General features: G+C 34.7%; 1 protein-coding gene across 5 annotated transcripts in view; it reads right to left on the reverse strand.

The window, feature by feature from the left end:
• Positions 1 to 27743, reverse strand: part of IBTK (inhibitor of Bruton tyrosine kinase) — a 94328-nt gene that overhangs the window by 14940 nt on the left and 51645 nt on the right. For 4 of the 5 annotated variants that reach the window (XM_081530422.1, XM_081530424.1, XM_081530420.1 and 1 more), the window contains 9 exons: positions 26924 to 27025; positions 24358 to 24475; positions 20943 to 21003; positions 14842 to 14963; positions 13108 to 13220; positions 10825 to 10973; positions 8724 to 8887; positions 7602 to 7694; positions 6923 to 7066 (listed from right to left, as the gene is read on the reverse strand). In XM_081530422.1, coding sequence (XP_081386548.1) covers positions 6923 to 7066; positions 7602 to 7694; positions 8724 to 8887; positions 10825 to 10973; positions 13108 to 13220; positions 14842 to 14963; positions 20943 to 21003; positions 24358 to 24475; positions 26924 to 27025 — 1066 coding nt within the window. The remainder of the gene's footprint in view (positions 1 to 6922; positions 7067 to 7601; positions 7695 to 8723; positions 8888 to 10824; positions 10974 to 13107; positions 13221 to 14841; positions 14964 to 20942; positions 21004 to 24357; positions 24476 to 26923; positions 27026 to 27743) is intronic. The other variant, XM_081530423.1, reaches the window with a different exon arrangement.

Consider the following 27743-nt stretch of genomic DNA (forward strand, 5'->3'; position numbering starts at 1 on the left):
AGTCACTCAGTCATGTCTGACTCTTTGCAACCCCATGGACTGTAGCATGCCAGGCTTCCCTGTCCATCACCAACTACCGGAGCTTACTCAAACTCATGTCCATCGAGTCAGTGATACCATCCAACCATCTCATCCTCTGTCGTCCCCTTCTCCTCCTGTCTTCAAACCTTCCCAGCATCAGGGTATTTTCAAATGAGTCAGCTCTTCGAATCAGGTGGCCAAAGTACTGGAGTGTCAGATTCAGCATCAGTCCTTCCAATGAATATTCGGGACTGATTTCCTTTAGGATGGACTGGTTGGATCTCCTTGCAGTCCAAGGGACTCTCAAGAGTCTTCTCCAACACCACAGTTCAAAAGCATCAATTCTTCAGCACTCAGCTTTCTTTATGAACTCCAACTCTCACATCCACACATGACCACTGGAAAAACCATAGCTCTGACTAGACAGATCTTAGTTGGCAAAGTAATGTCTCAGCTTTTTAATATGCTGTCTAGGTTGGTGATAGCTTTTCTTCCAAGGAGCAAGCATCTTTTAATTTCATGGCTGCAGTCACCATTTGCAGTGATTTTGGAGCCCAGGAAAATAAAAGTGTCTGTTTCCATTGTTTCTCCATCTATTTGCCATGAAGTGATGGGACCGGATGCCATGATCTTTGTTTTTTGAATGTTGAGTTTTAAGCCAGCTTTTTCATTCTCCTCTTTCACTTTCATCAAGAGGCTCTTCAGTTCCTCTTCACTTTCTGCCATAAGGGTGGTGTCATCTGCATATCTGAGGTTATTGATATTTCTCCCAGCAATCTTGATTCCAGCTTGTGCTTCATCCAGCCCAGCGTTTCTCATGATGTACTCTGCATATAAGTTAAATAAGCAGAGTGACAATATACAGCCTTGACGTACTCCTTTCCCAATTTGGAACCAGTCTGTTGTTCCATGTCCAGTTCTGTTGCTTCTTGACCTGCATACAGACTTTTCAGGAGGCGGGTAAGGTGGTCTGGTATTCCTATCTCTTTCAGAATTTTCCACAGTTTGTTGTGATCTACACAAAGGCTTTGGCATAGTCAAAAAGCAGAAGTAGATGTTTTTCTGGAATTCTCTTGCTTTTTCAATGATCCAGCGGATGTTGGCAATTTGATCTCTGGTTCCTCTGCCTTTTCTAAATCCAGCTTGAACATCTGGAAATTCACGGTTCACGTACTGTTGAAGCCTGGCTTGGAGAATTTTGAGCATTACTTTACTAGCGTGTGAAATGACTGCAATTGTGTGATAGTTTGAACATTCTTTGGCATTGCCTTTCTTTGGGATTGGAATGAAAACTGACCTTTTCCAGTCCTGTGGCCACTGCTGAGTTTTCCAAATTTGCTGGCATATTGAGTGCAGCACTTTCATAGCATCATCTTTTAGGATTTGAAATAGCTCAACTGGAATTCTGTCATCTCCACTAGCTTTGTTCATAATGATGCTTCCTAAGGCCCACTTGACTTCACATTCCAGGATGTCTGGCTCTAGCTGAGTGATCACACCATCGTGGTTATCTGGGTCATGAAGATCTTTTTTGTATAGTTCTCTGTATTCTTGCCACCTCTTCTTATATCTTCTGTTTCTCTTAGGTACATACCATATCTGTCCTTTATTATGCCCATCTTTGCATGAAATGTTCCTGTCTGAATAACTAATATATATCTGATTCTGACCTAACCACCAAAACACTTTTATATGCATCATCTCATTTAATCTTTATAACAATAATCCTTAAAGTATTTTCATCACTACCTAAATTTAAAAGAACACAACCAAAGCTAAGGCATTTGAATGACCCTCAGATCACCAGAGATAAGCAGAACTGGGATCCAAACCCAGTTCTTAATAATCACAAAACTCATGCTTGGCCATCTAGTCTATCACTGGTTTCAATAAGGATCAAAATAATACTCCTTATAAAGTGCCAAAGATGACACAGATGGAAGGAAAATGATGATTCACACTTAGTTTTGTTAGTGTATGAGCTAATAAGCATCTATTCATAACAAAATCAGCTGAAACCTTCTACCAAATTTCTATCTGCTCAATAATTAAATACAACTGCCTCACATAAGGTTTTTCTAAGGAAAAACTCACCAATAACTCAATACATGCTAAAGAAATCAATCATGTGAACATATTACAAATAAAGTTACATTTTATTTATATACTAATGGTTAATATTTATATTATACAATGCTTAAGGTGCTGTTCTAAATGTGTTTCATTAACTGTTTACTCTTCACAATACCCCTGTGAAACAGGTCCTGTTTTTAGCCTATTTATGAACAAGAAAACAGAGAAAGATTAAATAACTGATCTGACAGAGAAAAACTGGAAAGTCAGATTAAAGACTTAATCTGAATTCACACTGCTACTAGGTAATAGATCCACATTTTAAAGTTCAGGCAAGGTTGACTCCTGATAGCAGGCTTAATCACTATACTACTATGTTCACAGAAAATCATTCACCCTATGTAAAATTCTTAAATCATATGAGAGAAATTTTCTTTACAGATTTATCAGAAATACGAACTACCACGGCATTGATGTTAAAGGTATTTCCTCAAAAGGAACTTACCTGACTTTGACTTCATCACAAAATTTTCTCCAAAGCACATACATGTGCAGAACATTAAAAAATTAAACACAAAGAACCACACCCCATTTCCTTACCAACTCCCTTCTCCTCCCCAAAATACACATACCTGAAAGTTTCTACTGGCAAACAACACAACTATGCTATAAAGTACTGTGTATTATTAGTCATTGGGAACACTGCTGACAAATACTCTGCCAAAAAAATCCGATGAATGTTTTTTGTAAATAATTCATGTCTCTAAATACAGAAACTTCACAATCATTTGTATAAAAACCACAAGATGTCAGATTCAACTCAGTGGTAATTTGAAAACTTCTAGATGTGGTAAATAGTGTACACCCTAAAAAAAATTATTTCTTTCATATCTATATATGATAACATCTCCTTAAGAATAAATATAGGTAACAATGCTTACTTACAAGATATCTTATATTCACATGTTTATTAATCATGCATAGTGGTTACTTATAAAATGTCTTATGCAGACTTCTTTAAATGATTTCTATTATTCTTTCCACTGATCATGCCATAATTTGAAACAGTGTCTGATGTCTGATTTCCCCACAATTTTACTTTCCTAACTCAAAGGCTCTGGCTCTTTTCCATTTTAGCAGCCAGAGAAACTTAAGAAGCATTTATAGACATTTGCAGCCACATAAAAAATTAATCAACATTTTTTTTTCTCAACTAAGGAAGCTCTAAAAATTGTGCTTTAATGAGTAAAATTTCTAGCTAACAAGTTAAACAACTGAACTTAGTTTATAGGTTAGCTCAAAATGGAATTTGGAAGAAGTTACATTCATACAGCCAGGCCACAAAGATCGTGCATTCTTCCACTCAAGATGGCTGGTGAGAAACGCAGTTTTATTTCTCCAAGTAAAATAAAGGATAATGAAAAGTGATCAACTCCCATATACACTTGGTGTTTTCACAACAGATTTAAAAGTCAACTGGTTTGAATTTCATTGTAACGCAAAAACCAGTTATTTTTCATATTTAACACTGTCACACCTAACTGCATGCAGCAGGAGTACTGTTACATACTGGAGGTCATCATACAGACTACGTGAATGAACGGGTGAACAAACTAAGTAAATTCCCTACCACAACCAGAAGTAGACTTGAAGGGCTAATTTGTGATTTGCTAATGAACTGCACATTAAGCTTATTATTAAGAAGTTGTTGTTTAGTTGCTAAGTTGTGTCTCTTTTACAACCCCATGGACTGTATGTAGCCCTCCAAGCTCCTCTGTTCTTGAGATTTCCCAGGCAAGAATACTGGAGTGGGTTGCAATTTCCTTCTCCAGGGGATTTTCCCAACCCAGGGGTCAAAACCACACCTCCTATACTGGAGGTGGATTCTTTACTGCTGAGTCACCAGGGAAGCCTGTTATTAAGATAAAAATACAATAAAAACATCCTTTAATAATTAAGAAAAATCACATTAGATGATTCATTGGGAGATGAGGATGTCCGTTTGAGAAGTAGTTGGAAAAAATCACTATAGCAATGAATATATTCCATATATACAATCTGTAAATCAAATCAAATTAAAATGCTAATTTCATATTAATTTTCTACTTTTTTCAAAGCTGAGCACACTTTAAATTCTACCAACTTTATTTAGACCTACATTTACAAGAGAGATCCTCAGAAAAACAAATCTATTCCTTTTTTTCTAATATGATTTCTAGAGAAAATAGTAAGGAAGAAAGTATCAAATAGTATACAAGTTGTTCCTAGACATGCTTTTCACAATTAATAAAAGAGCCCACCAAGTAGCCAGTATAATGTATCAAAAAAGAACCCACATCAAGGCACTTCACTATGAAATTTAAGAACACTAGAGATAAAAAGCGGGAGGAGGAAAAGAGACTGGTAACATATTAAGAGTTAGGAACTGGAATGGCATTAGAATTACCAACAGGAATAAGAAAAAGGAACTCTATGAATGATTCCCAACTCAGATTTATGTTCCTGTCTATCAGTCAAGGGTGGCGAGAATAAAAACATTTTCAAAGTTATAAGAGCTCCAAAAATGTACGTCCTATACATTCTTCATCAGAAAACTACTGGTTTTGATGTGGACTGTGCTACCTCAAAGAGTAAACCAAGAAATCGAAAAACACAGCCTCTAGGAAACGGGATCGAACACTGGAGGGAAGCAAAGGAAATCCCCAGGATGACAATTAAGAGAAGTCTCAAGATCACAGTATTAAGCATGCCTGAAAAAGGCCTAGTTCAGACCAGAGAACTCAGAGTTCTAAATGAAAATGGCTCCAATAAAAAGCAAAAGTCACAAGTTATCTGGGATGTTTCCCAGTAAGGGAATTAGTTATTCCAGGGAAAAATAAAAGCATAAAAGAGGAACTACAATCATATGATGGTTCTGTTGTGAATCTTAACCAGTCAAAAGAGAATTTTTTTTTATTGGGGTTGGAATGAACTCCGGTATTTGAAATAGATTCTAAACCTAGAGTTGGATTAAGTCTATTAGTTGGATTTCCCAACTTGAGTGATCATTGTTTTGTTCCTTCTTTTGTTCATTTACTTTTTGTTTTTAAATAAGCAAACTAGTTGATGGCATGGCTGAAACTGTATTTACTAAGCCCAAAGCTTCCTCGGGCTTCCCAGGTGGCACCAGTTGTAAAGAACCTGCCTGCCAACGCAGGAAACATAAGAGACACGGGTTTGATCCCTGGGTCGGGAAGATCCCCTGGAAAGGGAATGGCAACCCACTCCAGTATTCTTGCCTGGAGAATCCCATGGACAGAGGAGCCTGGTGGGCTTCAGCCCATGGGATTGCAGAATCGGACACGACTGACATGACAGCAGAAAGCTTCCTCGTGTGCTTAGTTAACTGGCTCAAATTGCAATATATTTAGTATCTTGAGAACTAATAGAACTAATTTAAGAAGTTTTTTTTTTTTTTGGTCTTTTCCATACTTTTGTTTAGGAAAAACATTAACTCTATTTTAACAGCTACTCCATAAACCTAACAGAGGCAGTCATCAAATTACTTTTGTATACTGCCTTATCAGAAACTAGAACATGCCTTGCATGTAGAAGCTACACAACAAATACCAATGAATTGAAACATTCTACTAAACCCATTCCCTCAAGTTTTACTCTTTTCTTTTTAAATTGGGTTTTCTCCTGTCTTTTTTTTTACTGTGATTAAGTTTTAGATTTACTAGTGGTTCTGACATTTGCTCTTCTTGATGGCAATCAAAATAAAATGAGTTGCCATTCTCTTCAAAATAATTTGCATTTTAATTGGGAAAAAAATAGTCCTTCTTGCAAATAGAAAAAAAGTGGCATTAGAAGCAATGAAGTATCTCCCCACGCCCCACCCCACCCCCAATCAAGGGTAATCTCCAGTACCCTCTTCTATGTTTGTGACAGCAACAGGGATTTTTTCTGCCCTTCATATATCCATGTATTTTTCCTCTAAAACTGGTTTCCACATATTCTATTAGTGGACTTCCCTGGCGGTATGGAGGCTGGGAATCTGCCTACCAACGCAGGGGACACAGATTCGGTCCCTGGTCCAGGAAGATTCCACCTGCCACAGAGCAGCTGGGCCCAAGCACCACAACTACTGAAGCCGGCATACCCTAGAGTCTGCACACAACTACGAAGCCCACACGCCACAACCAGAGACAGCCCATGCATACCAGTGAGGACCCAGTGCAGCCAAAACTAAATAAAAACGTTTTTAAAAGTCTATTATGATATTAGTTACCAAAACAGGATGGAAGGGAAGCAGGAAGTACAATCTATTTTACATATCTCAAAATTGCCATCTGAACTCTTTGGAAATGATTCCTGTTAATGCTGCATTTATGGCTAAATTCTAATGGAGAAAACTATATAACATAGTGTTAAGTAAATAGCCCTGCTTAGAAGTGACAATGACAAGCTATGATAACAAAGATATTCATGATACATACAGGGAATGTGCAAAGAAATTAGGATGCTAAAAGAGATTTACTTTTATCAAACTTCTCCATGATATATATTATTTTTTATAAAAAAATGACTCTCAAACTACTTTAGCAATAAACATTAATTAAAATACCAAGAAGAAATGTTATCTACACATATGAAAAAAATCTGAAAATCATGACATACTTGTCAAAACAAACAAAAAAATAAAGTATTTCCCAAGGTCTGATTCATTACATAAAAGCAAAGGGGGAACAAAATATTTGAAAAAACAGGAGGAAAAAAAAAAACCAAAGCCAAGAACTACCTTAAAAGCTAATGTACAAAGCTTATTTTAATAAAAATTAGAGCATACCATGCATTCGCTGGCTTGGGGCTTTTTGAAGGAGCACTTAAAGCTGTTTCCATGTTATTCATTCCTGAATTATTATCTTTGGTAGTCATTGCAATCATTTTTCGTTGCTTCTGAGAAAGTTTAACTCCATGAGAAATCATTTTTCTAGAAATTAAATTAAACCAATCAGTTTTACTGCTTCTGAGAAAGTTTAATTCCATAAGAAATAATTTTGCTAGAAATTTCTGCTTAAGATTACAGGTAATTATATTGCTTTGTGTTTATTTGATGAAATTTTACTATTACTACATCAAAATGACCACAAGTTTCAACAGTGACCATATATATATATAATCAGTTTATACTACCAAGGATAAAGTAATAGCTACAATGAGCCCTTGTAGTAGTGTGCATCACACTTGTATCAGAAATAGCCTATACTGATTATTTTAGAGGCCAATTTCTGGCATATAATATTGTATTCCACAAGAGCTGGACTATCAACCCAACTCAATCTTTAGCATGTACTTAAGAAATAATGCTATGGAGACTAAATTACCTATTAATAGAAAAGAGCTTAGAACTAACTTTAACATCAACTGCAGAAAAATAATAGGAAAGGTCCAGAAAGTCTTTCTAATTCTTTAGGGCAAAACTATAATACAACATGTTCTTTCCTTTTTATGATTTTGTAACCAACCCCAAATTTGTCTTTGGTGTAGTTCCACATTTTTGTCTACTTTCTTCAATTTGCATGATGGTTCTGAGATCCACAACAGGAGGGCTGACAGGACTAAAAGACATATAAAAGTTACTTTACAACCCATTCATTACTTTATACCCAAAAAGATTACTGAAACTGTAAGTTATATATAACATCATTAATGAGAGGACAATTTAGGTCCATTTTGTCAGCTGTGGTCAACTTCAAAAAGGATAAATGAAAGCTACTTTTACATATACATACATAAATAATAATTAAAATGTATCTAAAGCCAAATGTTAAGTGATACATGTTTAATAAAGCAGTCTAACATTAATGATTAGAAGATGCTTCCAAGTGTTCCCACAAGAATGTTTACTTAGGCAAAAAATTTTGAAACTACTTTCTGACTATCTTTAGACCATGAACCATAAACCAGGACATCATAATCTTTATTCCAACTGTGCAATAGAGCATATTTCAAAATATTTACACAAATGGTCCAGATGATAATATAACTAGTAAGGCAATTAACAGTTTTAGCCTATAATAAACCATACTAGCTAATAAAGATGAAGAACAACCTCAATAAGCATTTTGAAAGAATACTGTATTTTAATTATATTTACTCTTTCAGTTTCAAAAACTGGATTTTCTAAATAAAAGAAAATTATGGATAGAATACACAGGTAAGTTAAAACTACAGTATAACATTAAATGATTATCTTCTGACAATAACTGTGAATAACAACACATTTTATGAGATCTTAAATACCCTTTCATGTGCTAAAGAAAAGATAATGAGTGGGAGTTTTTCCTAATATACACTATTCATTAGAAAAAAAACGGTGATGTCAAGTCACTGTGTGCGTGTATGTGTTTGTTAAAGAGGATTTACTAGTACTCATTAAGGACACTACAAAGGCAACTATATTTTGTCTGGAAAAAAGAGCCTATTTTAGCTGGTTAGTAATTTGTATACAGCTAGATCATTTTCTCTATATTAGAAATTTATATTAATGTTTTTAAATGTGCTCCATTAAAGATTTTCATTTGACTAAGAATGAATGGTATTTTGCCGACTAACAAGCACAGTACAGAACAAAATAAAAATCCCACCTGAAAGAGCCGGAAGCCCAACTGGAAGAGCTTGTAGCATCAATTCTGTTACTGGGAATGGGCTGTGGAGCAGTTATTTTAAGTACTGGTGATTTTTCCCATGGTTTTAAATCTTCCCTAAAATATGTAGGAGGTGTACCATTAACATATGATTTAATTTTCCCCTGGAGGTAAAAAAAAAATTTTTTTTAATTGAGTAATAACAGGCACTCCTAGCACAGCAGTTTACACACATTTGGTACTCTGTAAATACTGGTTAAACTATATTAAAGAATAAAATTTTATGACAATATCATCTAGCACTTTTAATTCACTTTTTCTATAGTTTAGTATCTTGATCAGTTTTCAAATCCTCAGTGGCTATAACCTAATTACTGGAACCTTTGGGAATAATTTTTAGGGAAATAAGTCTGCACATTAAATTCCTATTTACATGAGCATTAAACAAAAATGTTAACAAATATAAGTGGTTCAAATAAGATATGAAGCAGTAACTTTAAAATTAATGTCCATGATTTGAAGATGAAGCAAAATTAAAGTTTTGTATAAATGTCACACAATTCACTCTGAATATACTTAGAGGACTCTGAATAAAATGAAAGCCAAATAATATTGTCACTTCAAAAGGGATGCTAACACTATTGCTCTTAAAAGAGGTCAAGAAGTTATTGAAATAGTTATTTCCACTGCTAGGATAGATTCTTCTATTACTGCTAGAAAGGCACTTCAACCTTCCTTTAAACCTCAACTGTCTTTCAGACCAACCTTAGTGTAATATGAATTGCCCCCAAACTTCTACTCTATAAAAAAAATTTTAATAAAAATTTGTTTTATATCAATCCTTGAGGCCTAGAAGACTCTTAATAAAGGGTACATTTTCTGAGGTCTCACAAATTTCTAGATATTCTGATATGTTTTGTGAATGCACAGAGGTTAGAAAAAGATTATATCTGGTAAGTTACATGTTTTCATTCCCTGAAGATTAACAACTATGGACTAAAATGTTAAGAGATGTCTAAAATATGGCCTCCCCAGAGTTGACCAGACTAGGAGTTCAGCAGCTTGGTGTCAATTATGCTAGACTAAGAGAAGAACTCCATTTCAGATTGCACTGTTCTAATTAATACCATGGAGGAAAGATACTAAACAGATTTTGCAATTCAGCTCATTTTCAAAATCATTTTCCTTAGTTTTTAGCTGGTGTTAACTGACATTCCACAAAATAAATTTCAAGTAATCCAGCCATGAATATACAGGTGGTGCTACTGGTAAGGAATCTGCCTGCCAGTGCAGGAGACACAAGAGACATGGGTTCGATTCCTGTGTCAGGAAGATCTCTGGAGTAGGAAATGGCAACCCACTCCAGTATTCTTGCCTGGAAAATTCCATGAACAAAGGAGCCTGGTGGGCTACAGTCTATGGGGTTGCAAAGAGTCAGACATGACTGAGCAACTACACATACACATATATTTCAACTGCCTATACAGTATTGCTATAGTTTACATCAATATTATATTTAATGTAGAAAGATTAGAAATATAACATCATAAAGAGCTCAACAGTGCCATTAAAATCTTTAAGAGAAGAAATAGGCAAATTTGAGAAAATTAATACATGTATTATTGTCACTAATTATATACATATATATTTTTATAAACCAGTTAGAGGAGTATTTTAGAGTAAAACACTTGTAAAAAAGCCCAATAAAAAAAGCTGGGTTCTTAGTAGCTCAGCTGGTAAAGAATCCGCTGGCAATGGAGGAGACCCCAGTTCAATTCCTGGGTCAGGAAGATCCGGTGGAGAAGAGAGAGGCTACCCACTCCAGTATTCTTGGGTTTCCCTGGTGGCTCAGCTGGTAAAGAATCTGCCTGCAATGCGGGAGACCTGGGTTCGATCCATGGGTTGGAAAATCCTCTAGAGAAGGGAACAGTTACCCACTCCAGTATTCTTGCCTGCAGAATTCCATGGACTATATAGTCCATGGGGTCGCAGAGTCGGACACAACTGAGCAACTTTCATTTTAGAGTAAAAACAATGAAAGACTAAACTGTCTCTAGACTAGAATTTGAAGAAAATAGTGCATTAAAAAACAAAGACAAACCTCAGACTTATCTGAATGAAATCCTGTTGTGAAGTCAGGAGACTGTAAATCTCTAGGACTACCCACTCCTGCATAGCTTCCTTCAGAGTCTGATGTCAATAGTTCTGGAAGAGATTCCACAGAATTGGTCTTACCAGACTTTAACAGTCCTAAAAAGTAAAAAGTTTTTAAACATTTAAACACATATACATTAAACACATATGAATTACATTTAAAGAACCAAATATTTAATGAAGTAAAAAAATTGAAATGGAGGTTTTAAAACAAGTTTTACTCATTTCAATTACATATCAATTATGAGGAAGATTGTTATTTGGTATCTAATGTAAGAAGTGACTCTTAATATTTTCCCCCATAAAGATAAAAAAGGAAGACAAAAATAAGTAAACTCTACTCTTTTTATAAAAAAAAAAGTATTTACTAGTGGAATGTTCCCAAAAGTCAATTTTAAATTAATCTAATAAATAATGTCTTCTAACTTTAAGGATCAACACAAAAATTAAGCCTTCACACAACTGTCCTTGGTGAAATTAGCCTCATACTCAAAATTTCTTCAAGAATAGGTCTTTTTTTTTGGCCCCTATTAAATTTAACCTTTCAATCATTTGCTTTGGCCACAGAAAGAGTAGTATAGCAGGAAGAATACCAAAGGGAAATCAAGAAAATAAATTCTACTTCTGTCTGTTACTACCTAAAATCACATAAAAGTTTTCTGACCTTGCTTCAAGTTTAAAGGAAGGGGCATAAACTAGTTCATTACTAATGTCTCTTCCAACTCTGAAATGCTATGACTCTAACACATGTGCTAACAATAACATCATTTAAAACAAACCAAATGTCTGCTTTTTCCATAAACCTTTTAGGTATTTGGAAAATCACTAGTTCCATGATTGTCTATCCATTTAAATATCTTCCCATCAATGTACCTATGCTTCCTTCTAAGGATGTGAGGTAATTCATGTAACACAGAGAATGAAAAATCACAGAATTTTAAATTTGAAAAGGTCCTAAAATTGGAATCAAGATATGTAGTAAATGAGAAAGAACTTTATATTAGCTATCTTTTTAAATATCTTTTATATTACCTAAAACAATTATTCTTCACATTATTTATCAAACATGTCAAATACCTCATTTGTCCTTAAGTTGTCTGTATAAAGCTGATTGGCTATGAAAGAAAATACTGTGGATAGAAATTGCACCAGTTTGTCTTACTGCTATAGATACACCTACTATTCCTTGAAGCCATATTGTAGTATCATTATTTGTTTACACTTCAAATTTTTATCTAAAGAAACTTAGGTAGTTTAATTTAGATCTAATCAAATGAATCTACAATATAGGGTGGTCTATACCACCACTGGCCTCAACTTCTGAAAACAAAACGTTGTGAGGGGGTGCTGCTGCTGCTGCTGCTAAGTCGCTTCAGTCGTGTCTGACTCTGTGCGACCCCACAGACAGCAGCCCACCAGGCTCCCCCATCCCTGGGATTCTCCAGGCAAGAATACTAGAGTGGGTTGCCATTTCCTTCTCCAATGCATGAAAGTGAAAAGTGAAAGTGAAGTCAGTCGTGTCCAACTCTTAGTGACCCCATGGACTGCAGCCCACCAGGGTCCTCCGTCCATGGGATTTTCCAGGCAAGAGTACTGGAGTGGGGGGGCTACTCTAGTTTAAAAACACTAAAAATACACTAATAAGCAAAAGCAATGTCAATCTTAGTAAGACATTAGATTTTCTTTTACATTAAAACAAAAAAGGCTATAAAAACATTTTTGGACAAGTAGGGAAATTTGAGTATAGATTATAACACTAGATGGTATTATTAATTAATGTCTTCCAAAGTCTGACCCTCTCCAACCTATCTCTTATCTGCAGAGATCTGATATGGCTGAGCCAAGCTGAACTATATGCATAAGATATGTGCAATCTTTCTACTGTCTCTAGGCTTGAAACACTGCCCTATTCTCTTACCATGTCAACCTGCCTCCTCTTCTTAACTAATCTCTCCTTACTCTGCAAGAGCCAGCTCAGCTATCACGTTCCTCTAACAGATCTTCTCAGACTGCTTTGAGTGCCTCTCTTGTGCTCACAGAGCAGATATCAGAGTACTTAACCACACAATACACACCATTTTCTGTGGCCTCCCTAAGACAAGGATTATCTGTTTCTGTAGACCCAGCAGTGGCATGTAATAGTATTCAACACATGTTACATGAATTAGATAAGGAATAGAGTCGTGAAAGATTAGATCAGAAAATACACCCTCAAATAGGTTCCACTAACCTGTAGATGGAGGACCCTGAATAATATCTGAAAGATTATAACCTCCAGAACTATCTGACCGTTTACGTGGCTTCTTTTTCGCTTTTGTTTTTGTCTTCTTGAACATACTTTCCCTAGGAAAAAAGCAAACATAAAAGTCATTTTAAAAAAGTTAAGTTAGAGGTAAAACAGAATAATGAAATTTTGAGCAATGGAATACAGCATTTTGATCAAACAGAAAACACAGAAGAATACACATGCTCTAAGAGCCCCATTTATCTACGTGGCCCAGAGTTCCACTAAACTTCAATGTGATACTATCACACTGTAACTCTAGTATTTCTGTGAAAGTCAGAAACAAGGTGGTATATATGAAAATACTTTGAGAAGTAAAATACTGTACATGTTCACATACAAACTATTATAATCTATGATCTGGAACTAGAAATATTTGGTGATAATTTTTAAAGCATTTCAGGGGCTGCTTAATTCTTTGAAATAAGCATTATTAACCAGGAAAAGGAAAATAACACTATCTATGAGGACTACAAGTATCTTATCTCATCTAAAAATAATAAATCTCATTACATAATTTATCCCCAGTTAACACAGGTCAGCTATGAATACTATTATTTTGTAAAGGATAATATACTTAAGTCAATGTTAATTTTATGATAACTTTTAATGTGGTAACACATCATACATCCAAGTCAGATATTTATAAATATCAAGTATCCCAACAGCTACCATCAAACTCCAGAAAAGAGGTTAAAAAAAAATTCCTAGAACCAAGAGGAACTTCTCAGAGAGCAACATTGACTATTATACACTTACATATATATACACTCATACTTATATGGAGTAAATTACTTGAACATCCCAAAATTTTAACAGGTCATTTACCAAGTAAAGGGAAAGTAATTCTATAACCAGCTGATAAACTAGCCTAAAACACAGACTGGAAATTCTAAACCTGACTTGTCAAACAGTCAACAGGGAGATTATGTAGAACCTGGGATATTTTATCAGCGGACTTCCAAATGCCAGGCACTGTAGGTCATGTCTCTTGAACTAGTAGGGTTCTCTATACTGAGGGATCAGAGGAATGGCTGATGAATCCCCTTGGTTCACCCTCCCCAGAAGGCAAACCTTTCTCTTCTATCAAGATGGAGGAGAGGCACTTATTTGGTTCAGGAATAGATCAATGCTTTTCGAAAAATTCTCAAACAATGCTCTTTTTGAAATCCAACCACATACGCTGGTCTTCATAAACCCAGTATCTCTAATTCTTAAGCCTGTCAAGACTTCTGTTTTAGTCTTTTCTGTTCTAAGTCATTATTGCTCAACAACCACTTTCCAACTTCCAAAACATTAACATCATCTCCTGTCATTTACTCCTTTCCCGTTCTCACTATTCTAGCACAATATGCCTTTTTCATTTCTTTACTATGCTCTCTGCAGGGTTTGGTATGAACCAAACCTTCAGGTACTGAAGATAATTGCACTTATTCAACCCAACATATTAAACTGGAAGGCTATATTCCTTTTATGCTTATGCTTAGTTTTACTATATCTGCAAATATTAATTATGCATTCATATCAAGGCTAAGAATGAACATAAATACCCATTTTCTACGTTAATTTTCACATTTTCTTTCAGTGTCAAAACAAAAGTGCCAACAGTGTCCAAGATTGGGAATGGGGGAAGGAGAAAAGAAACAGAAAAAAAAAGACAAAACCCGATCTAAAGCTTACGAGTAATTCTGTTCCATATTTACTTCTTCTTTCAAAAAGATATCTCCATCTTCTACATCCAAATAGCTAATATCTGGTCCATCTTGATATGGTGTAATGACTCTTCTCTCCATTGCTGGAATCTGTAAGAAAAAAGTAGTTATTTTTTTCTTATAAATTCTACAAAATGTGTAGAGGAATGATATCACCTACCTTTCTCTCGCCCCTTCAATCTACAAAAAGTAAAACAGCCAGAGCTCAAGAAAGGTGCTTCTGTCCAACACACTAGGACACCAGAGATTTCCACACATTTGTGCATCTGAAGGTGTAGGTTGGGACACACAGAGGAAGGAGGCAGAACTGCTAAGAGTGGAGTCTGTGCCTGCGATCCTGGGCCTCTAACCATGGTAGTTGAGTCTACAGCTTCAGAGAACCGAGTGGCAGCAGGCAAGGTGGTACACATATCTCTAGCCTCCTGAAAGGAGTGGTGGTGCTCACAACCACAGGTTACCGGGTAGCAGTGGCAGTGGGCCCTGGAACCCAGCCCTCAACCCCCACCTCCCACCGTGGCAGAGCCCAGAAACCTTATACAACACCAGACACGGCAGAGACACCTGTGAAACTGCGCCTCCTCCCACTCTCGTGCTCCTCCTCCCCCCTGCAGAGGAGACCAGCACTCAGAGAATCCCAGACGCTGGGGAAGGGCCCAACATTCCAGTGATGACAGCAGTTCTGGCAGAAGAAAGGCAGTAAGGATCAAGGAGGCACAGAAGGAATAGTGAAGGCACTGAGACACACTTCTCACAGAGCCAGTGGAAGCTGGAAAATGCCAACTAGAAAATATAATCGGACGCAAGGCAGGGAAGAAACCAAAACCTTGCGTTATAGTGCCACCTACTGGAAAACAAAAGCAAGGACTCTAACCTCCCACCTGTCATTAACTTCAAATGCACCTGCAGAGGACTAATTCATCAAGCGCCATGTACAATCACAGTAACACTATATCACAAAAAAGAAAATAATTCTCCAGAAACCAAACTGAATCACAGAGTGTTTCAATATAACTGAAAGATAATTCAAAATAGCTGCTAACTCAAGGAGCTACGAGAAGTCAGAAAGGTGGTTTAATGAGCTCAGGAATAAAATTAATGAACAGAAGAAATACTTTACCAAAGAGACAGAAACTCAAAAAAAGAACCAAACAAACACTGGAACTGAGGAATCCAACACATGACATAAAGAATGCATTAGAAAGAAATATAAATAGAGTTAATATATGGAAGAAAGAATTAGCAAGCTCAAAGATAGAAATCTTGAAATGATACAAGTATAAGAAAAAGGAGGAACAAAATATTAAAAAATGAGGAAATTCCTCAAGACCTATCTCTTTTAGGAAGGATGACACTAAGGTAATCAGGAACCCAAAAGGAGAAGAGAGGGAGAAGGCAGCAGAGCATTTATTTAAAGAAATAACAGCTGAGAACGTCCCAAATCTGTGGAAGGAACTGGATATACAAGTACATGAAATTAAGAGAACACCAAATTACCTCACACAAAATGACCTTCTCCAAGAAAACTAATAAATAATAAAATTGCTAAGAGTCAATAGCAAAGATTTTTTAAAGGCAGGCAGTGTAAAAAAGACAGTGGCCTATAAAGGAACATCCACTAGGTTATCAACAGATGTCTCAGCAGAACCTCTACAGGCCAGGAGGGAGTGAAATGACAGTCTCAGAATATTAAAAGATTAAAAACTGTGAGCCAAGAATATTCTATCTGGGAAAGATATCATTTAAATATGACAGAGAGATAAAGGCTTTCTCCAATGAACAAGCTGAGGGAGTTCATCAACATTAGACCTGCATAACAAGACACGTTTAAAGCAGTACTTTAATAGAGACAAAAGTAAATAAAACTGAGCAAGATGATAAATAGAACCAGGAAACTGGAGAGCATAAAGGTTAAACGGAGAAAAAAAGAAAAATAACTATAAGCCATTGCTGTTTGGTAGCAAACTCACAACATAAAAAGGGATAATTTGAGAAAACAAAAACATAAAAGAGGATAAGAAAAATTGAACAGGTAAAGGAAGGTAACATACTATCAGCAGAAAAAAAGACTGTTTTTCTGTGAGATGTTTTTTACAAAGCTCAGGACAACCACAAAGCTTTGTTATAGAGCAGAGATTTATGAAACATAAAAAAAGAAAACACTGAGGAAAAGACCAAAGAAACCTCCACACCAAAATGACAAAAAACACAAGGAAAAAGAAACAATGGAGATGTCAAGCAACCAAAAAAACAAACCATAAAATTTCAGCACTAAGTCCTCATCTATCAATAATCACCCTAAATGTAATGGATTGTATTCGTGAATCAGAAGACAGAGCCTGGGTGAATGCACCAAAAAACAAGACTCAACTGTATGCTACCTCCAGCAGACACACCTCAGCTGTAAGGACAAACACAAGCTCAAAGTGAAGAGATGGAATATTATACTCCAAGCAGATGGCAGCAAAAAGGAAGCAGGTATAGCCCCCCTCATACCAGACAAAATAGACTTCAAGCCGAAAAATATAACAGACAAAAAATGGTCAGTATACAGTTATAAAGAGGAAAACTCATCAAGAAGACATTGAAGTTAATAATGTATGTGTACCTAACTTAAGAACTATAAAATATATAAAACAACTATTAACCAAACCAAAGGGTGAGAAATAACAGCGACAAAATAATTGTAGGGAGTATTTACCACCCACTTACATCAAGAGATGGGCTTCCCTGTGGCTAAGCTGGTAAAGAATCTGCCTGCAATACGGGAGACCTGGGTTCAATCCTTGGGTTGGGAAGATCCCCTGGAGAAGGGAAAGGCTACCCACTCCAGTATTCTGGCCTGGAGAATTCCATGGACTGTACAGTCCATGGGGTCACAAAGAGCTGGACACGTCTGAGTGACTTTCACATATACATCAACAGATCCATCTAGAAGGAAAGTCAACAAGGAAACAGTGGCCTTAACTGAAACATCAGACCCGATATATTTGACAGATCAGATTTGAACAGAATATTCCATCCAAATGTAGCAGAATATACATTCTTCTCAAATGCTCATGTAACTTTCTCAAGGATAGACTGTATGTTGAGACACAAAAAAGTCTCCACAGATTTAAGAAACCCAAAATCCTATCAAATATCTTTTCTGATTACAATGGTATAAGAAAATAGAAATCAAGAACAATAGAAAAATTGCAAATATGTAAAAAACAACATGCTACAGAACAATTGGGTTACTGAAGAAATCAAAGGAGAAACAAAATCCTATCTGAAGACAAATGAAAATTTGATATACCCAAATCTATGGGAAACAGCAAAAGCAGTACTAAGGGTTTGTAGCAATAAAGGCTTACCTCAAGACACAAGAAAAACTTACACCTAGAGGTACCAGAAAAAGAGCAAATGAAGACCAAAGTTTGCAGAAGGAGGGAAAGATAAATATCAGAGAAGACGGTACAAAAGATAAAGAGCTGATCTCTGAAAAGATAGCAAAATTGACAAATCATTAGCTAGACAAAGAAAAAAGAGAAGGGCTGATAAATAAAAGAAAAAAATAATACCAAGAAATGTAAAAGAATATAAGAGAATACAAAAATTGGAAAACCAAGAAAAAATGGACAAATTCTTAGAATCATTAAACATTCCAAGACTGAATCATGAAGAGACAGAAAATCTGAATAGATGAATCATGAGTACAGAGATTGAGACAGCAATCAAAACGCACCTAAAAAACATAGATCCAGGACCAGACATCCAAAACATCCAAACTGGAAAGAAAGACGTAAAACTGTCACTATTTGCAGATGACATGATTTTACACATACATCGATACACACATTCCACCAAAAATCTGTTAGAAATAACAAATGAATACAGCAAAGCAAAGGATACAAAATCAACACACAAAAATCTGTGGGATTTCTATACACTAAGAATAAGCTATCAGAAAGAGAAATTAAGAAAACAATCACATTTATAATCACAACAAAAAGAACAAAACACCTAACAAAAGATTTAAACAGGAAGGTGAAAGATTTGTACATTGAAAACTCTAAAACACTGTTGGCAGAAATTCAAGAAGATACAAATAAACGGCAAGACATTCCAGTCTCATGGAATGTAAAAATTACCATATTACCTAAAGCAGTCCAACTCAATAAAATACCTATCAAAATCCCAAGAACATTTTTCACAGAAACAGAACAAAATATTCTAAAATTTATATGGAACCAAAAAAGACGCTGAATAGTCAAAGCAACAATGATAAAGAACAAAGCTGGAGGTATCACACTCCCTAATTTCAAACAATATTACAAAGCCATAGTAATCAAAACAGCATGGTATTGGCAGAAAAATAAATACAAAGATCTCCAAACAGAATTAAAGCTCAGAAATAAACCCTTGCATATATGGACAACTAATTTACAACAAAGGAACAAATATACAATGAAGAAAGGACAATCTCCAATAAACAGTGCTAGGAAAACTGGACAGCCACATGCAAAACAAATTAAACTAGACCACAGTCACATCACAGACAAAAATTAATTTACAGTGGATTAAAGGCTTTAGTGTAAGACCTGAAACCATAACAGTCCTAAAAAAGAAAACATAGGTGGCATGCACTTTGATATTAGTCTTGCAGTATCTTTTTAGATATGTTTTCTCAATCAAGGAAAACAAAAACAAACATAAACAAATCTGATTACATCAAACTAGTTTCTACAGAGCAAAGGAAATCATCAATAAAATGAAAAGACAACCTACCAAACGGGAGGAGATATTTGCAAATGATATATCAAAACACAACTCATACATAAGAACTCAATGACATATTTAACAACAAAAAAACTATCTCATTAAAAAATGGACAGGAGTTGAATACGTCTTTTTCCAAAGAAGACATATAGATGGCCAACAAGCATATGGAAAGATGTTAAGCATCATTAATTATTAGGGAAATGCAAATCAAGACCACCCTGAGATATCACTGTATACCTATCAGAAGGCTAGAGTCAAAATGACAACACAATATCATATGTTGGCAAGGATGTGGAGAAAAGGGAGCCCTCGTACACTTTTAGTGAGACTTTAAATTGGTACAGTCACTAGAGAAGACAGGATGGAGATTCCTAAAAATATTAAGAACAGACTACCATATTATAGGCAGGTACTCCACTTCTGGGTATTCATCCAAAGAATACAAAAACACTTACTGGTAAAGATATATGCTCCCCTATGTTCACTGCAGCATTATTTACATTAGCCAAGATATGGAAGCAATGTATGTGTCCATCAAGGGATGAACAGATAAAGAACCTGTGTTCTATGCATTTGCATATATAAACACACACATATACATACAACAGAATACTACTCAACCATGAAAAAAAGATGAAATCTTGCCATGTGCAACAACACAGATAGACCATGAGGGTATTATGCTAAGTGAAATAAGTCAGATGGAGATAGACAAATATTGCATGATTTCACTCATAGATGGAATATAAAACACCAATAAACAAACACAAAATAAATGAACAAACTAAAGCCCAAAATTCCCTTTGTACAGAGAACAGAGTAGTGGTTATGAGAAGGAAACACAGGTGGTGAAATAGGTAAAAGGGATCAACCATATGCTGACAAACAGAAGTTAAATTTTTGGTCGGAAGCAACCTGTAGAGTATACAGAAATAGAAATATAATGCTGTACACATGAAACTTATACAGTATTATAAATCAATGTCACCTCAATAAAAATAAATAAAATCATTAAAAGCCCACGTTTTTATAATTTCCGGATCTTTGCTAAATTAAAAAATAAAAAAGACTCCAAAGCTTTCCATAAATTCCATTTATAAAGGAATTTAAATAGACATTAATTTTATCACTGAACATCTTTAATTTTTATTATCATGTTTACCTGTACAGTGGGTACATAAATCTTATATCCTCATTTTTAAAAGATCCTAATGAATAAGAATTCATTAGGAATTTGTTCTACTGAGAAGTTGGGCCAAATATACTGCTTTACTTGATACTGTAACTGAAAAAAAACATAAACCTTACCATTTTCCGGTAAAACACAGAAAGGTCCTTCAAAACACCATCACTTAAAACATCAAGAGATCTGAAAAATAAGTTATAAAATTCTATCTTAAGACTCAAGTAATTTAATACTTGGTAGATTTTCAAATATATAGAGACATTTTATATTGTTGAATAACTTTCTTTTTTAATATGTCAGCAGCAACAAATTCTTTTTGGAAGTATGTGTGATTATATATTTCAAATATACAGCAAACATATTAGACAAACATACTGAATACAACTCAAGCAACTCTTACAAATAATAGAAAAATATTTTCTATCATAATAATAAAGTATTCATTTTCAACTTTCATTTTCCACAAATTAAAATCCTTAAAGAGTAATAATTAATATAATTATATAATTATATATAATATATAATCATATTTAATATATAATTATAATTAGTATAATTAATTATATTCCTACAAAAGAGTATTATATTGATAGAACAATGGCCTATCAGGTACCTGAATTCTATCTAGAATTATCACTGTTCCTAATCATCTACATGACCTTGAGCAACTCCTTTCATCTCTCTAGGTTTTAATACCTTCATGTATAAAATGACATTTGGACTAGTTCAACTAAATTCAAAGAGATTTCAAGGAATTTTACTGATACTTTGAGGCATCAGTAAAAATTTAAATCAGTTTTCATTCTAAAGTATACTTCAAGCTTTTTTTTACAACTAATATGAAACATGGAGAAGGAAATGGCAACCCACTCCAGTATTCCTAACTAGAGAATCCCATGGACAGAGGAGCCTGGTGGGCTAGAGTCCACAGGGTTGCAAAGAGTCATACATGTTCAGTTCAGTCGCTCAGTCGTGTCTGAATCTTTGCGACCCCATGAACCACAGCACGCCAGGCCTCTCTGTCCATCACCAACTCCCGGATTCCACCCAAACCCATGTCCATTGAGTCGATGATGCCATCCAGCCATCTCATCCTCTGTCGTCCCCTTCTCCTCCTACGCTCAATCCTTCCCAGCATCGGGGTCTTTTCAAATGAGTCAGCTCCTTGCATCAGGTGGCCAAAGTATTCAAGTTTCAGCTTCAACATCAGTCCCTCCAATGAACACCCAGGACTGATCTCCTTTAGGATGGACTGGTTGGATCTCCTTGCAGTCCAAGGGACTCTCAAGAGTCTTCTCCAACACCACAGTTCAAAAGCATCAATTCTTTGGCGCTCAGCTTTCTTTATAGTCCAACTCTTACATCCATGCATGACCACTGGAAAAACCATAACCTTGACTAGACGGACCTTTGTTGGCAAACTAATGTCTCTGCTTTTTAATATGCTGTCTAGGTTGGTCATAACTTTCCTTCCAAGGAGTAAGCGTCTTTTAATTTCATTGCTGCAATCACCATCTGAAGTCAGACATGACTTAGCGACTAAACAACAATACGGAACAAGCATATTCAAATCTGTACCATACCAGATTTTTCAGCATTTGCAGATAATTAACATGTAATGCTACATCAATCTGGATGCAGCTCTCCTTTCTTAACATCTATTGGCGTATTTATTTACACTTCTGAAACACACATATTTGACTAGAAATGTTTACATTTATACAAACAAATCTTTATTTTAATGAAACTTATTCATGTCTACTTATGTAAAATTATTCAACACACCACATGTGCCATCCTTAATACTTCAGCTGACAAATGTGTCACAACATAATAATTGAAAAACAGTAGTGTGACACATCAATTTCCAATATCATATTTTAGATATGGTGTTCATTTCACACTGTGGTTGATCCTTATCTGACATATTAAATGACCTTAATTTGGCAATAATGAAAAAAATTGCTATGATTAGAATTACTAATGTAACGTCAGCAAAAATAAATGAATTTATTCTGAAAACTTTGTTCTGACACTAAAATACCAGAGGCATTTTAAATGACATTGTCTAACATCCCATACTATTAATTTGTATTTAGAAAGCATTTTTCACCAAGTAACAAAGATTAAATGGCCATAAGAATTTCTTCTAAATTGAGCCCTAAATGTCAATTATTAAGAATCTCTTAGTGATTCATCTTTATAAAAAAGTAGAAAACTTTTATTTCAAACATGTTTTGAAATTAGTTTTATTAAAAATTATCCTGACTTTGAAAGGTTAGTTATCAAACAACACTTCTAATTATATGAATCAAGGTTTTTCTTGATTATTTGCAAAGGAAGTTTCATGGGTTTTTCTCATCCTCATATGATATAAAAAATCTACTTTATAAGGTTTTCATGAAAATTATGAGAATCCATACAATACCTCTAGAATGCTGCCTGGCACATGGTAGTATTATTATCACCATTATTATGTAACTATTATTATATTACTACTATTAGTTATTGTTATTAATAACTACTATTATGGCAATAAGTGTTACGTATTATTACAAGTAAAACAAAATACAGAATTATACTGGATATTGACTTTAAAAATATAACTGATGCCAAAAACTCTAATCTGAAATTTCTGTATTCAGCAAAAAGACTCATCTTCTTTTCACTGACTTTATAGTGAATAAATGTAATAAAATCTTGACCTTACACTAAAAAATGAATCTGTAAATTTATTTCATTAAAAAGTTCAACTGCTAAAATAGCTGAAAAGAATGGGATTAAATTTCCTAAGATTCCTCTAATTCTAAAATGTCTATGACTCCTAAATCATTAGCATTTATCAAATTCTGTTCATCCAGGTAAACATCAATATAATGTGAAATGTTGGCTTATAACATAGGGTATAATGTTTAACTTATTTTTTCATGTAGCGTATCATTTTTCATAATGAATATTTCATTACCATCAAAGCTTGAACACATGTACCAGCTTGCAATAAACCAGACCAACTAAATTTTTCAGGCCATCTGCTGCACACTAAGTTTGACCAAAGAATCAATATGTAGTATAGGGAACATCTTAAAAGAGAATAAATACAAAGAGAAAATAGAAATCAACCAGTAACAAATTTTATGCATAAATATATGTGAAGTAATTAAGTGCTGGCTTAATTAGTATTACAGATAGTTTCTAAAAGCCAGGTAACAACTACATAGTTACAAATTAGCCTAAACAAGCAGAGAGATATGAATACATATACAAATATACTTGTGATAATATTGTCCCATAACCTTTCAACCAGAATGTAAGCTCCTATAATACTGAGGGCAAGGATATTGTCCATTTGTTCACTGTAGTATTGTAGCAATGGCTGGCATATATTAAGCATCCAAATACTGATGAAATGATTACATGTCTTACATTTTCACTTTTTCTACAAAGTTAGGATTTATTGTTATTCACTTTCAAATTAATATTTGTTATTATATGTAAATAAGTGCTTTTGCGACAGTCTGTATATAATACTTAACCTACCTTGCTTCAAGTAAAGCTGCCATATTCAGTCCAATAAACTGTAAACAAGAGAGTTTCAACTGTTCAGCATTATACATTGCTGCAAATTCCAGTAGCATAGCAGCATTCTTAAGGGTAACTACAAAGGAAGAAAAGATCTATAAAACAAGATGAAAGGCATTTTAACTATAGCAAATGAAATATACTTATTTCTTAACTTGTCAGGTTTGAACATTTAGAAGAAGGAAAACTGAAAGTGCTATCCTGCCAAAAAAAGTTATACTAGGGCAAATATAGAATTTATTTTCCAACCCGATATGCCAAAGTAATTTTAAATGATTTGTTATGAGGAAAAATAAACACACACAGAATTTTAAGCAAAAGAAAATAAAAAAGGTGCATTATAGTGTCATCTAAAAGCAAACACATAAGAACTGACAATATTCTACCTAAACTTTTTGGCATATTTTTAACTTTCACTGATAAACAACATTCCTTTTCATTTACATAGCACAGAATAGTTATCTCCTCTTCTATAAAACTAAAAGGATATACTTATGACTAAGAAAAAGTGATAGAATCATTCTATAAAAATATATTTATGTTAAATCAACTATCAGACTTTACGTGAGTATATTTACATATATAAACGCATACTATATTTAGAAAATAAGTACATTTAAATATTACTATATTATCATTCATGCTAGTGCACAATCTGGCATACTGCACAAAAGATGCTAGATTTTGTTATAATCCTTGTAACTATATATACACGAAGTGTGTTTTACTGCAGACTGTCCAAGAATATTCTGCTTACCTAACATGTAACTTGGCTTCTGAAATCCCCTTTTCTTATTTACTCTGAGCCCCAGCCAACAGAGAAACACAACTATTTTCTACACCTAGCTTCCTCCATTTCCTATCTCTTTCTCTCTTGTAACTCAGTCAAAAGTTACATGCAGACAATAATGATCTCTGCTCACTCTGGACTGACCCAAAATCTCAACTAATGATGAACCCAAAGTCTCCCATTTCACAGAAATAAAAATGGATCATATAAAAACTTTATAAAGAGTTGTTCAGCTGGTTTCAAGGACTGCCCAATAAACAGACACCGACGTTCTGTTGAATCATTCTCTTGCTAGATTCTAAGATGATCAAGAAATTCATTAACAGGGGCAATTGTGCAGCAGGAGCCAAGAAAAAATATCCAAAGGATGCCAGAAAATCGACTGAACAACTGAAAACATCCTCAATTTGTATATTTTATACCTACTGTATGTTGTGTCCTTTAATATAGAGCTGGTCTTCCATACCAGCAAGTTCCACACACAGAGGACCAGCTGTATTCACTGTATCAATACTATACTATTTTACATAAGGGACCTGAGCATCCACAGATTTTAATACCTGCAGAGGCTCCTGGAGTCAATCCCTTGTGACACTGAGGGACAACTATATTTCCTTTTTCTGGCTTTTAAGATCATAGCTGTTGTTCTCTTTTTGATAACCAAGAAGATACTCCACAGAGCTCAAGTGAGTAAATAAGATACCTGAGCTAAGATAAACTATTAGCAAATATAAATCAGAAAAATCTAACAGGAAATCTCTTCACACTTCCTTAAGAGGCAAAGAAGGAGAACAAGGATTAAGATTAGAAAGCCAAGAAACTTTTGTTATCAGGCTAAGGAAATGTAACCATTATCTCAGAGGAAGCAATTAAAACCATATGAATAGGAGAAGACACTAACCACTTCCTATAGGAAGATTAAAGAAAGAGAAGTCAGAAGAGAGAAAGAGGACTTAAAAGACTACTATGACACTGTACAGAAGGGACGAGTAACAGTGATCTCAACTAGCACAGTGACAGCGAGAATAAAAGGTGGGGGAGCAACACCGTTAAGAGATGGATCAGTTTTGACAGTGCAATTTGGATGTAAGGCACAAAATAATAAAAAATAACTTGGGCTTTCAAAGTTCGGTGTTAAGATGACAGCCTTCAAATAACTGAAATAACAAAGAGAGAGAAGTAAGAGCTTCAGAAAAAGAGATACTTTTGATCAAATACATTGATGGGATGGTTACAAAAAAATTCCAGCAAATATAATTCTCTGTCAGTCCACGGGTTTGGACTTGTGTACTTGCACAGCCCAGGATGCAAGTTCATCCCTGATGGGGAAATAAGATCCTGTAAGCTGCACAATGTGGCTAAAAAAAAAAAAAATTCCAGCAAATAACAGGGTAGTTAAGTGTAGACTTACAGACCAGGGCAAGTGTGAAGAATTTCCACTTTCAAACTCTCATCCTTCAGATTGCAAAATAATTTCATGCCACTTTTATTATTCAAGTTTTATGGTATTTCCAAAAATTAACATATTTCAATTATAAGATTTACATGTATTCATTCACATATTAACATGTCTGAAATAAGGATGTGCTTACACATGATGGTAAAAAATAATTCTGTGTGGACATTTTTCATGATACAAAAACATGCATTTTACTTAAACTGCACCATAAAGTCAATAAAATACCATAAATCCTGAATCAACCTCAGAAAACACTAAGATTCAAAAATACTCACGTTTTTCAGTTAATGCTACTTCACAAATTTCTTTCAATCGAGATATGAGAAGTTGATCAGCCACCACAAGAACACTACAAACAAAATCCACATTTTGAGATTCTGAAAAAAAAAAAAAAGTGTCACTCACACTATTTTGTAAACATTTTACCTAGGAAAAAAGTCCAAGTAATTAAGATACTACAAAACACTACAAAAGAGAGTTAAGATGAATAGTTTCTAAATGTTGAAATTGTAAATATGATAAACAGTAATAACATCAAAATATTTCTATCTCATAGGTAGAAAACTGTTAAAAAAAAAAAAATCACACCAAAATGTCCTGGTTTAGGCATAAAATGGGCCTACTTTAGGACCATGAAATGGGCAACTCGGGTAGATCTCTTTTAGTCTAAAGGGCTAGAACGCCTGCCTTATTTAAAATCTCCCATTAGTGTTACACAAACTAATAGGGAGGAAAGTCCCTTCTCATCATCAAAGATAATATACAGGTATATGTTAAAACACACACACACACACACACACACACACACACACACACACACAGGGACGGCAGAGGTGAATAAAGCTCTTAGGTTTATTTAAAATGAAACTGGTCATCTAAGAGTACTTTTAAACTATAGAGATTTCCTTAATTTAACATAACCTTGGTCCAGTGTACTATTAATGACCTTAAGCAACGCACCCGAGTCACTGCCAGAATAGTAATATAAATAGAAAAAAAAAAAAAAAACACACCACCATAGGGAGAAAAAACTGGTTAAAAAGAAAAAAATTAAAGTAGAAAAAACATTAAATGAGAGGTGAAGTCACTGTAAAT

This window comes from Giraffa tippelskirchi, chromosome 9 (genome assembly GCF_054371585.1).
Source record: "Giraffa tippelskirchi isolate mGirTip1 chromosome 9, T2T-mGirTip1v1.2.pri, whole genome shotgun sequence".
NCBI classification, from domain to species: Eukaryota; Metazoa; Chordata; class Mammalia; order Artiodactyla; family Giraffidae; genus Giraffa; species Giraffa tippelskirchi.